Source organism: Oncorhynchus keta, chromosome 35, assembly GCF_023373465.1.
Source record: "Oncorhynchus keta strain PuntledgeMale-10-30-2019 chromosome 35, Oket_V2, whole genome shotgun sequence".
Taxonomy (NCBI): domain Eukaryota; kingdom Metazoa; phylum Chordata; class Actinopteri; order Salmoniformes; family Salmonidae; genus Oncorhynchus; species Oncorhynchus keta.
Genome location: NC_068455.1, coordinates 45528382 through 45541913, shown reverse-complemented (window position 1 = coordinate 45541913; position 13532 = coordinate 45528382). Strand labels below are relative to the sequence as shown.

The following is a 13532-nucleotide window of genomic DNA, read 5'->3' as shown; positions in this document are numbered from 1 at the left end:
GCCAGCTGCAACCGGGAGGTCCATGTGGCGACACACAATTGGCCCTGCGTCATCTGTTTTCGGGAGGGCTTGGCCAGCAGGGATACACCTGTCTCATTGCGCACTAGTGACTCCTGTGGCAAGCTGGGCACAGTGCAGGTCACCAGGTGTACAGTGTTTCCTCCAGGTCCATATGGTAGTTACGGCAAGACATATGGGAGTTGAGACAAGACTGTAACTACTGCCAATTGGATACCATGAAATTGTGAAGAAAAAAAAGGAATAAAAAAAAAGTATAATACAAATATACTGTATCCAATCAAATGGGTTTCCATTGCATTTTCAACTCTATTCCTGCTGATGGTTTTGTCACACTTTTTTATATAGGTAGGCTATGGCGAATATGCCCACTCTTGTATTGGCACGTGCCGCTTTAGTCAACAGTTTGCAGATACAGTGCAGGGAGGCTCACTATATAATGAGATTATTATGGACAAAAGTGCAAGACTTTATTTGTCAAATGGCAGCCAAGCGTCGATCATCATTCACCAGAATAAGACCCTTGATATTAATGCTGAAATTATATTTTGGATGAATGTGTGCAGGCCTACAGGAGTCTTTCGAAGTAGTCTAATCAGATTAAAACATTGTGACTGATAGTGTTAATGCCACATATAAAAGTATACATTTTAAGAGTTAAATTATTAATATTTAGGTTATATTGAAGCGTTTGGATCTAAACTCAGCAAAAAAAGAAACGTCCTCTCACTGTCAACTGAGTTTATTTTCAGCAAACCTAACATAAATATTTAAATGTAAATATAAATATTTGTATGAACATAACAAGATTCAACAACTCAGACATAAACTGAACAAGCTCTACAGACATGTGACTAACATACATTTAACAATGTGTCCCTGAAAAAAGGGAGGGTCAAAATCAGAAGTAACAGTCGGTATCTGGTGTGGCCACCAGCTGCATTAAGTACTGCAGTGCATCTCCTCCTCATGGACTACACCAGATTTTCCAGTTCTTGCATGTCAGGATGAGCACCTTCCACATGAGGGTACCTTCCACATGAGGGAGGAGGATGTCTCCCCTGTAACGCACAGCATTGAGATTGCCTACAATGACAACAAGCTCAGTCCGATAATGCTGTGACACACAACAAGCTCAGTCCGATAATGCTGTGACACATCACCCCAGACCAAGACGGACCCTCCACCTCCAAATCGATCCCGCTCCAGACTACAGGCCGCAGTGTAACGCTCATTCCTTGGAAGATAAAGGCAAATCCGACCATCACCCATGGTGAGACAAAACCGCGACTCGTCAATGAAGAGCACTTTCTGCCAGTCCTGTCTGGTCCAGCGACGGTGGTTGTGTACCCATAGGCGATTATGTTGCCGGTGATGTCTTTTGAGGACCTTCCTTACAACAGGTCAACAAGCTCTCAGTCCAGCATCTCTCAGCCTATTGCGGACAGTCTGAGCACTGATAGAGGGATTGTGCGTTCCTGGTGTAACTCGGGCAGTTGTTGTTGCCCTCCTGCACTTGTCCCGCAGGTGTGATGTTCGGATGTACCGATCCTGTGCAGGTGTTGTTACACTTGGTCTGCCACTGTGTGGACGATCAGCTCTCCGTCCTGTCTCCCTGTAGTGCTGTCTTAGGCATCTCACAGTATGGAGATTGCAATTTATTGCCCTGGCCACATCTGCAGTCCTCATGCCTCCTTGCAGCATGCCTAAGGCACATTCACACAGATGAGCAGGGACCCTGGGCATATTTCTTTTGGTGTTTTTTTTCAGTGGAAAGGCCTCTTTAGTGTCCTAAGTGTTCATAACTGTGACCTTAATTGCCTACCGTCTGTAAGCTGTGTGTCTTAACGACCGTTCCACAGGTGCATGTTCATTCATTGTTTATGGTTCATTGAACAAGCATGGCAAACAGTGTTTAAACCCTTTACAGTGAAGATCTGTGAAGTTATTTGGATTTTTATGAATTATCTTTGAAAGACAGGGTCCTGAAAAAGGGACGTTTCTTTTTTTTGCTGAGTTTAGGTGCGCATAGAATGGCTGCTCGGATTGGAGAGGGGGCAGTGTGCAGTTAGATGAAGACTCATGGTGTGATTGTGGTAACATACAGGAACACAAGTCCTTTTGTTCACCCGACCTAGAATACCTCCCAATCAAATGCTGACCGTATTATCTTCCGAGAGAATTATCTTCGGTTATAGTCACAGCCGTGTATATCCCCCTTTAAGCTGATACCATGACGGCCCGCAAAGAACTACACTGGACTTTGTGCAAACTGGAAACCACATACCCCGACGCCGTATTTATTGTAGCTGAGGATGTTAACAAAGAAAATATGAGAAAAAGGCTGCTGACGTTATATCAAGTTCTAGTACTCGCTCTACTTAAACACTCGACCACTGCTACTCCAATTTCCGGGATGCCTACAAGGCCCTCCCCCACCCACCTTTTGGCAAATCTGACTCCATTTTGCTCCTCCCTTCCTATAGACACAAACTCAAAGTACCTGCGCTAAAAACTTTAATTGGTCAGTCAGAATCCAGCTTCAAGATTGTTTGGATCACGGGGACTGGGATATTTTCTGGGTAGCCTCTGATAATAACATTGTCAAATAGAGCATGCTCAGGTATGGCATCAGGCAGGCGTGAGTGCTTCTGCACGCACAGTGAGGAGAAGACATTTGAAGGATGGCCTGGTGTCAAGAAGGGCAGCAAAGAAACCACTTCTCTCCAGGAAAAACATCAGGGACAGACTGATATTCTGCAAAAGGTACAGAGATTGGACTGCTGAGGACTGGGGTAAAGTCATTTTCTCTGATGAATCCCCTTTCAGTTTGTTTGGGGCATCCAGAAAAAAAGCTTGTCTGGAGAAGACAAGGTGAGCGCTACCATCAGTCCTGTGTCATGCCAACAGTAAAGCATCCTGAGACCATTCATGTGTGGCTTCGCTTCTCAGCCAAGGGAGTGGGCTCACTCACAATTTTGCCTAAGAACATAGCCATGAATAAAGAATGATACCAACACATCCTCCGAGAGCAACTTCTCCATCCAGGAACAGTTTGGTGACGAACAATGCCTTTTCCAGCATGATGGAGCATCTTCCCATAAGGCAAAAGTGGCTCGGGGAACAAAACATCGATATTTTGGGTCCATGGCCAGGACACTCCTCAGACCTTAAGCCCATTGAGAACTTGTGGTCAATCCTCAAGAGGCGGGTGGACAAACAAAAACCCACAAATTCTGACAAACTCCAAGCATTGATTATGCAAGAATGGGCTGCTATCAGTCAGGATGTGGCCCAGAAGTTAATTGACAGCATTCCAGGGCGGATTGCAGAGTTCTTGGTGTAATTGTCAATAAAAGCCTTTGACACTTATGAAATGCTTGTAATTATACTTCAGCATTCCATAGTAGCATACCACCCTGCATACCACTGCTGGCTTGCTTCTGAAGCTTAGCAGGGTTGGTCCTGGTCAGTCCCTGCCAGGGAGACCAGATGCTGCTGGAAGTGGTGTTGGAGTGCTAGTAGGAGGCACTCTTTCCTCTGGTCTAAAAAATATCCCAATTCCCCTGTTTACACTGCCCTGTTTAGGGTGCCGTCTTTCGGATGGGATGTTAAACGGGTGTCCTGACTCTCTGAGGGCATTAAAGATCCCATGGCACTTATTGTAAGAGTAGGGGTGTTAAACAGCTAGAATTCCCAATCAGTTTACAATTGGCTCATTCATCCCCCTCCTCTCCCCTGTAACTATTCCCCATGTTGTTGCTGTAAATGAGAACGTGTTCTCAGTCAACTTACCTGGTAAAATAATGGATAAAAAAAAAAAAATAGTAACATCTGACAAAAATATCTTAAGACACTGAAGCAGCAAACTTTATGGAAATTAATATTTGTGTCATTCTCAAACCTTTTGGCCACGACTGTACACTATATGTCCCTGAGCACAGATACATTTTTTTTATGTGGTTGTTGTCAGACAATCTGACAATTATTGACTTGATTTTGGGCAACTTTAGCAAAGTGCAGAAATGTATTATTGCCATTAAATTCTGCAACCTGCTGTCCTTTTACAGCAATAACACCTTAATTCAGCTGTAAAAAGGGTTGGGCCAGTAAACGAAAGGTCGCTGGTTCAAATCCCAGAGCTAGGTGAAAAATCTGTTGATGTGCAATGGAGCAAGGCACCAAATATCGATCGATCTAGATAAGTGTTTGCTAAATGACTAAAATGTAAAATTATGTAACTTGTTTCACTGCAACCTGTACTGTACCGTACAATTACAGGAGCTTTTTAACAGTGTAGCATTTAATTTGCATAAAAGGAAAACCTGGTGGAGTGGGAAACAACAGAACGGTTCTTCAGAACCATCACAGTAGTAAAGAATCATTCCTGATATGCTCCCCAAAAAATGGTTACACATCACTATCACCCCTGAAAAATAACCCTCAAGAACCTTTTGTTGTTGTTTTGTTTGCTGGTCCAGCATGGTCCGGTCATGCTGGTCTGCAAAACCACACCCATCATTGTCATATTTCCCAACATGCTCTATTGCAGTTTGATTTTTATAATTGTTTGTTTCAATGTCTATTATTGCATTTACTTATTTTACATGTATTAATCCATCATTCATCCCCCCTCCTTTCCCCTGTAACTTCCCCCAAATTTTTGTAAACTAATCCAATCTGTTAAATTGTCCTTTTTGCACCCATTCCTGAAATGGTTGCTGGAGATTGGATGATTTAGGTAGTCTCATTCATTCTTCTTTCTGACCCTGGTAGTCATTCTGATGCTTGTGATCAGTGTCCAAAACACAGCGAAGGCTGGTCACCAAAGAAATCATAACAAGTGAAAACACAATGCTGGTCACCAGCAAAAACACAACAAAGGCTGGTCTGTGCTGTATTTTTTTCATCAGGGCTCTCTCTTTCTCCCATATTCATTCCCCAGTCCTACCCCACTCTCCATCCCTCCCTTCCTCTATCCCTCATCTTTAACCAACCTTGGCTGTTACAGTGAGTCAGACTGCCAGGCAGCCTCTAGCCCGATGCAAGAATAGTGGAGGAGCCGCATGCTGCAGGTCAACCTCTCTCCCTCTCCGGAGAGGCCGCACTAGCGCTGACGTGCTAACGCGCTTATAAAGACAGTTGTTCATCATTTAAATAATTTGTGCCCTGTGCCCTCACCTCAAAGTTGAGTTGTCCAGTTAGCCCCTCACCGCCTTTGGCTCTGCCACCAAAGTTCTGCCCTTGTGCCACTTCTGACCGCTCACTTTGTGCCCTCTATCCCACTAATGCAGACCCATTCTGCGCTTCTTCTCACACCCACACTGTCTCATCGGCAATCACAGAGGGCACAGAGATATCATAAGTTAACCTCGATAGGAGACAGAGACTGAGAAGGAGAGAAAGAGAGAGTGAGATGGGTGGGAGAGAGAGAGAGGAAAAGAGAGAGAGACAGAGATGAAGAGGAAAAGAGAGGAGGAGAGAGAAACGGAGCCTGATATGGAGAGTAAAAGATGGAAATACGGCAAGAGAGAGTGACTGAGAAAGAGATGGAAGAGAAAGAGAGAGAAGTAGAGATGAATAGGAAGAGGGAGAGAGAGAGAGCAAGAGAAGCAAGAAAGAGGGAGAAAGAGAGAGTTCCAGAATAGCAGCAATAAATGCTAAAACAGGACTCCTCTTCCATGGCATAGTTAAGCAATAAGGCCCAAGGGGGTGTGGTATATGGACAGCATACCAAGGTTAAGGGGAGTTATTTAGCACGACGCAACCCGGAGTGCCTGGATACAGCCCTTAGCCAGGGTATATTGGTCATATACCACAAACCCCCTGAGGTGCCTTATTGCTATTATAAATAAGTTACCAACGTAATTAGCGCAGTAAAAATAAATGTTTTGTCATTCCCGTGGTAAACAATCTGATATACCATGGCTGTCAGCCAATCAACATTCAAGGCTCGAACTACCCAGTTTATAATCACCCTGTTTCAATGGTTGATGCACCACGACCGAGAACTGCTGAATGGGCGCCAGAGCGCGTCTCTCAAGTGCTTCCCCTGCCTTCGCCCACAACAACACACACACACACACACACACACACACACACACACACACACACACACACACACACACACACACACACACACACACACACACACACACACACACACACACACACACACACACACACACACACACACACACAGCTAGCGGCAGTCGAGTGTGGAGCATTACACCCCCCCTTCTGCACCTTCTCTCCACTACCATTCACACTTTCACACTGTGAAGTTCACGTCAGGTTAGCGGTTTGTCATGCGCCGTGGTGCCTGTGTAAAGCCGAACACCACTCAAGTTCCCTCTGCCACGTGGTAGCTGTCAGGGGCCTTGTCGCTCCAGATCTGCCCCAGAACGGGCCCTGGGACGCGGGGATGCTATACCACTGCCTCTCACTAGTTTTGGTGGCTAGCCTGCACTAACGTGCTAATATGCTATACTAATTTACTCTGTGGCAATGGGGTTGCCTTCAATGGGAGCGGTCTGATTTTAGAGGAAAGGATACTTTTGGGGTCTATATCGGTGTTTATATTGTGCTGCCCTAATTTTTTCTCTCTTTTTGTGGGTTTCTGAGTAGTCCTTAGTATTTTTATTTTCTTTCTCTCTCTTTCTCTTTCTCTTTCTCTTTCATTTCTTCTTCCCCCTCCATCAACTGCTATTTCTTTCTCCTCATCTCTGTCCCGCTCCCTCTCTTCCCCACCTCCCTCCTGTCTCCCATCACTTGTCCTGGCTGACGTTACATGAAAAAATCGCATGCAATCTTGATCGCCTTCTATGACGAGCCTTGTAGGCCGTGATAAGTCAGACATCTTCGGTCCTAGTTCTTGAGGCCATGGTGTTTACTAGTGTTCTCTTGTACCTGTCACTTCATTCAGTGTTTCTCAATCTACTAGGTGTGTACTGTGCACATGTTTGTTCTAGGCCAACATGTAGGAGAGTTAAAAAGGTTATTCCATCAAACTTCAAATTATTAGAATAATACACAAAGCAGAACAGAACAACCAGTTTGAGGGTCAGTGGCCAAAGCCCGAGAACAGGAATATTCCAAGTTCAGACAGAAGGGGCAGTAAGATCGCTATGATCGTCAGGAACTTTACTTTTGGTGTCTATTTTTAATTGTTGCGCTACTGGTGCTGCCTGTTGATGTTAGGTAGGCAACTACAATAAATTAATGTTAACATCTTCTGCTTGTGTTTCATTAAATTTATTTTATTTCATCTGGGTGCTTGCGTCACCTACTAACACCCTGGTACTACCCGTATCTCCCGTTCTCCTCAGTCCAAGAAAACACAGAGAGAAAGGTATGTGTTGTAGATTACTCCTTTTTAAAGTCCATAACGTGAAATAAGTAAAACATCCCAAGATTAATGCTTTAGATATTGTTATAAGGGACTATGAGACTATTGAAACATGTAACTTTCAGAGTTGTATTGTTGTTATTAATATAGTTTACAGAGTGCTAAAAGTGCTGCTGTTGCTAGCTAGCATGCTAGCATGCCTTTCTATGAAGCAGACGGTTAGCAGAGTTGTCGACTGGTGCTGGCGTTGCATTATGGGAGATGTAGTTTTGGCCCTCTAAGGTCTGAATGGGATAGAGGCGATTTCACGTTGTAACTTGTTTGTGTTGCAGTGTTTTTGTACATGAGTTGTTGTATTTTGGTACTGTCAATACTGATATCACCTAGCAATGTATTGGAGATGTGAGACAGGATATGTGTTTTACCTTTCTTCATGCTCCCGTATAGACAAACTTGTCAGATGGTGCATTAAAGACTGATGTGTTCCTGTCCTGTCTTTTACACTACTATTGCAGATCAACATTAAAGCCTTGGGCCGTCTACCAACTGTAACATACAGCAAAGCCGTTCGAAACTAAGAAATCATTATTTTTTTCCAAGAATGCCTTCCAAAACGGGAACTTTCATGAACCTTAACAAAAACGTATTTGTTAATTCGTATGTGAACTTATGAGCCTGTAAAATTGACCCTTTGTCTTTTTTCTTATGTGTTGACGCAGCCCCTGCCAATGCCAAGATCGTGCATGAGGGCCAGGCGTGTGTGGTGAAGGACGACAACATCAGTGAGAGGATCTACACCATCAGAGAGGGAGACCACCTGGTGCTCAAATGTCTGGTCAAAGGACACCCACGACCACAGGTAACACGACATAACAAGACTTTGTCGCTCAGTTGGTAGAGCATGGGGCTTGCAATGCCAGTAGAGCATGAGGCTCATAACAAAACAAGAAACGTGAAAACCCAAAACAGCCCTATCTGGTGCAAACACAGAGACAGGAACAATCACCCCCCCCCAAAACCCAACACCAAACAGGCTACCTAAATATGGTTCCCAATCAGAGACAATGACTAACATCTGCCTCTGATTGAGAACCATATCAGGCCAAACATAGAAATAGACAAACTAGACATGTAACATAGAATGCCCACTCAGATCACACCCTGACCAAACAAAACATAGAAACACACAAAGCAAACTATGGACAGGGTGTGACAGTACCCCCCCCCCCCCAAGGCCGCAGAACCTGAACCTATTGGGGAGGGTCTGGGTGGGCATCTGTCCGCAGTGGCGGCTCTTGTGCTGGACGTGTCCCCCACTTCACCATAGTCTTAGTCCGCCCCATTGTCCGCTTCCGTGGCCTCCTAACCACGGCAACCCTACTAAATGACCCCACTAGACAGAGGGGCGGCAGCTCGGGACAGAGGGGCGGAAGCTCTGGGCTGAGGGGCGGAAGCTCTGGAATGAGGGGCTCTGGCGGCCCCTGGCTGACTGGCGGCACTGGCAGCCCCTGGCTGACTGGCGGCACTGGCGTCGCCTGGCTGACTGGCGGCACTGGCGGCCCCTGGCTGACTGATGGCACTGGCGGCCCCTGGCTGACTGGCGGCACTGGCGGCCCCTGGCTGACTGGCGGCTCCTGGCTGACTGGCGGCCCCTGGCTGACTGGCGGCACTGGCGGCGCTGGGCAGACTGGCGGCGCTGGGCAGACTGGCGGCGCTGGGCAGACTGGCGGCGCTGGCGGCGCTGGGCGGACGGGTAGCTCAGGCACAGATATAGAAACTATTGTGGATGTGTAACCAGGCCAACACAGTATAGCCTGGCTCTGCTCAGTTGGCATAAAGTAATAGGGATTTTAGAGTGCTTTTTGTTAGTAGTGCTGAGGATAAAAACATCATACTTCAGGTCGTTGTATAAGATGGAGCTTTTTCCTTTCATTACTGATATAAAAACGACTCCCTGCTGCACACAAATTAGTCCTTCACGCATTTATTCCGTTGATGCTTCGGTCAAGTCAACCTTCCTTGAGACATTTCTCTTCCTCAAGCAGTGCACTTTTATCTATTTATTTTCCCATGCAGTCCCATCACTAAAATGTTATGGTATACTCATTCATTTTTCATTTGAACTCAAAAGACTTTGATTTTCTCTTTCCGTGTCAATGTTTCACTTTCATCTGATTTTAGCCAGCTGTGCTTCGCATCTTAACACCACTCAGTTGGCCGGATGTCTCCAGAATGTGATCAGTGAATTTAAGTAGATCATGGCTGATCTAGGATCTAAGAGTGCATGGACAGGGGGGATCTGTATCATGCGTCTTCAGAGTAGGGGTGCTGATCTCGGGTCAGTTTTTCCTTTTAGATCAACAATAATATATTTAGACATGGACAGGGGGACCTGATCTTAGATCACACCTACTCTGAGACGCTTTGTGAATACAGAACCCGGGAATGTTCTTTAGAAGGTCATTATGCAGTTTAGGATAACTTACCCTAAAATTCCAGTAACTTACCCAAAATCCTGGATGGAAGATTCATTCATTTTGAGGGAATAAGCAGGAAATCTGGGAATCCTCCAACCAGGATTTCTGGAAAACTGAAGAATTTGGGAAGTTACTGTGATTTTGCCACCCTGGTTCAGTTAAGGTCAGTTCAAACAGCCCATCTGAGAAAATGTTGAGTCATCTCAACTGAATGTCCAGCGTGTTCAGTGGCACAGTGTTGATGTGGATTGAGGTAGACAAATGCTGCTGAGAGAAATATAGAGCTGGATGGGCTGTTGGGTCACATGTCAGAGTTAAAATGACTAGACAACGGTCGGGACTTAAGGAGACTGTAAAGACAGCAGTTGCATTTCCTCAACCATGCGAGAATGAGACGCTTGTGTGTGTGTGTGTGTGTGTGTGTGTGTGTGTGTGTGTGAGAGAGAGAGAGAGAGAGAGAGAGAGAGAGTATGAGTCTGTGAAATAATAAACAGACAGAGAAAAATGTAGGTAAAGAGCACTGTTCATCAAGGCTTGTATATTTTTGCTTCCCCTGATCTGTCTGCTATCCTGGTAACCAGGCAATGGCAATCAGCTGGCCTTCTCACAAGCAAAGTAGTGATACATAGACTACTGCACACAAATGGCATGTGTGTTTATGAACTATGAAACTGAACGCGGCAACAGCTTATTTTTATAACGACAACAAAATGAAAAATATCCAAACCACCAAGATGCACAGTCAGCAAGACGCGTGGTCAAATGACAAAAACATCAGTAGCCTTAACATCATTATAAGCGCCAAGTGTGCTTGATAAATAGTGAAAACCAGCATAATTGCAATAAGGACATTATAATGAACATACACACTGAGTGTACAAAGTATTAGGAGCACCTTCCTAATATTGAGTTGCACACTCTTTTTTTTCCCTCTCACAACAGCCTCAATTCGCCAGCGCATGTTTTATTTTGTGTTGTATTTCACCTTTATTTAAACAGGTAAGCTAGTTGAGAACAAGTTCTCATTTACAACTGCGACCTGGCCAAGATAAAGCAAAGCAGTTTGACACATACAACAACACAGAGTTACACATGGAATAAACGAACATACAATCAATAATACAGTAGGAAAATCTATATACAGCATGTGCAAATGAGGTAGGATAAGAGAGGTAAAGGCAATGTTCTACAAGGTGTTGAAAGCGATCCCCATGGATGCCCATGTTGACTTCAATGCTTCCCACAGTGGTTTGGAGTTGGCTGTATGTCCTTTGGGTGGAGGACCATTGTTAATAAGCACGGGAAACTGTTGAGTGTGAAAAACACAGCAGCACTTAAATATTTTTGCCTTGCCCATTCACCCTGAATGGCACACATACACAATTAATGTCTCAATTGTCTCAAGGCTTAAACATTCTTCTTTAAAAAAACATTTTGTGCTTTTAAAACTATGTGAACTTGTAAATGTCATTTGTTCTTAGTTCTTTTTAGCTATATCTGTTTGTTTGAAATATGTGAGAAAATTTGCTCTATCTTGATAATTCTCAGTAATCTACTGCATCATTCTATAATTATATTGGGGTCTAAAGGGCTAACCCATCTGTTAACAATACTATTTGGTGTAAGGCCCCTCACTTACTGTTTACAGTGCATTCATAAAGTATTCAGACCCCTTCACTTTTTCACATTTTATTACGTTACAGCCTTATTCTTTAAATTAAATTATTTTTTCCCTCATCAATCTGCACACAATTGCCCATAATGAAAATGAAAGAGTTTTTTTAGAAATGCTTGCAAATGTATTAAAAATAAATAACAGAAATACCTTATTTACATAAGTATTCAGACCCTTTGCTATGAGACTCGAAATTGAGCTCAAGTGCATACTATTTCCATGGATCATCCTTGAGATGTTTCTACAAATTGATTGGAGTCCACATGGGGTAAATCAATTGATTGGACAGGATTTGGAAAGGCACACACCTATCTATATAAGGTCCCACAGTTGACAGTGCATGTCAGAGCAAAAATCAAGCCATGAGGTCGAAGGAATTGTCTTGTAGGATTGTGTCGAGGCACAGTGGCCTCCATCATTCTTAAATTGAAGAAGTTTGGAGCCACCAAGACTCTTCCTAGAGCTGGTCGCCTGGCAATCGGGGGAGGCTCGGTCTTGGTCAGGGAGGTGATCAACAACCTGATGGTCACTCTGACAGGGAGAACCTCCCCGAAGGACAACCATCTCTGCAGCACTCCACCAATCAGGCCTTTATGTTAGAGTGGCCAGATGGAAGCCACTCCTCAATAAAAGGCATATGACAGCCCTCTTGGAGTTTGCCAAAAGGCACCTAAAGGACTCTCAGACCAGATGAAACCAAGATTGAACTCTTTGGCCTGAATGCCAAGCGTCACTTTTGGAGGAAACCTGGCACCATTCGTACGGCGAAGGACGGTAGTGGCAGCATCATGCTGTGGGGAAGGTTTTCAGTTGCAGGGACTGGTAGGCTAGTCAGGACCGAGGCAAAGATGAATGGCGCAAAGTACAGAGAGGTCCTTGATGAAAACCTGCTCCAGAGCACTCAGGACCTCGGACTGGGGCGAAGGTTCACCTTCCAACAGGACAGCAACCCTATGCACTGTCGTAACCTTGTATCATTAATGTGACGACTGCTTTTTATCGAATAATTAACTATGTTTATAATTACGTGATTAAATTAATCAGGTAATCATTAACTCAGTAACCTGCGGCACCATGGGAAAAGTTTGTTTAATGAGTTTCCGTTTTTCAAAATTAATTTAAAGAATATCAGAATATAGATTTTACAGCAGTGACTAATTAATTCATTTCCTCTATAGTCTCACCCTGACCGTCGCACAATTCGTAAATCTGCACAACCAGGGTTTCACTAAATCATTCCGCACCACCAATTTAGTTGATTGTTTATTTATTAACAAGCTAAATGATAATATAATATACACATACACAAACACACAGTCTAGGATATTGATTAAAACTTAATACAAGGAAACAGGTCCCTAACGGACCAACACAATATGACATGTGTTACACAAGATGGGGATTTAGAAAGAGAGAGAACGTGCACAAGAGAAAAGCACACTTGTAAACTATGCTTAGTTTAACCCCGACAGCTTGCCCTGAACTTCCGCTCTTATGGGTCAGAATTATAATAATGTAATTACTTGTTGAAGGTCTCCATGGGTATCTCTTCGTGGACTGATTTCCGCTTAGGAGGTTTAGCCGAAGACCTTCTGCTCCGATAGCACCTCCTTTGTTACCGGGTGTTAGTCTTTGATTGTCCACACGATGTCAGTGTACTTTCTCTTAGTGGTCTGTTCCCTTGCACTCGTTCTGTGAGAGTGGACTTCTGAGGAGGCTAATCAGCCGTGTTGATGCTCCCAGCTTGGGTAGGAGGGCCGTGTAGACAACCGATGATTTGAAGAGAATAACTGGCTGGTTCTTCTTGAATTCCCCTTCTTAGATACAGTAATCAACCGTAACCTTTATTGTTAAGTGGTTTCTTTGTCCTCTTCTGTCACATGGGATGACGCTGGCGAGACAAAGCAAGTACGGGGAGTCAAACATTTCATGAAGAACGGACATGGAACAAGACAGAAACAGCATCAGCAAACTAATAATACAGACAAAAAACAATTAATGCAGAAGCAGGGAA

At 44.2% G+C, this 13532-nt stretch overlaps 1 protein-coding gene across 1 annotated transcript in view; it reads left to right on the top strand.

Moving 5' to 3' along the window:
* Positions 1 to 13532, top strand: part of LOC118369131 (MAM domain-containing glycosylphosphatidylinositol anchor protein 1) — a 377353-nt gene that overhangs the window by 91024 nt on the left and 272797 nt on the right. The window contains exon 3 of the mRNA XM_052497083.1: positions 8086 to 8225. Within this exon, the coding sequence (XP_052353043.1) occupies positions 8086 to 8225 (140 nt within the window). The remainder of the gene's footprint in view (positions 1 to 8085; positions 8226 to 13532) is intronic.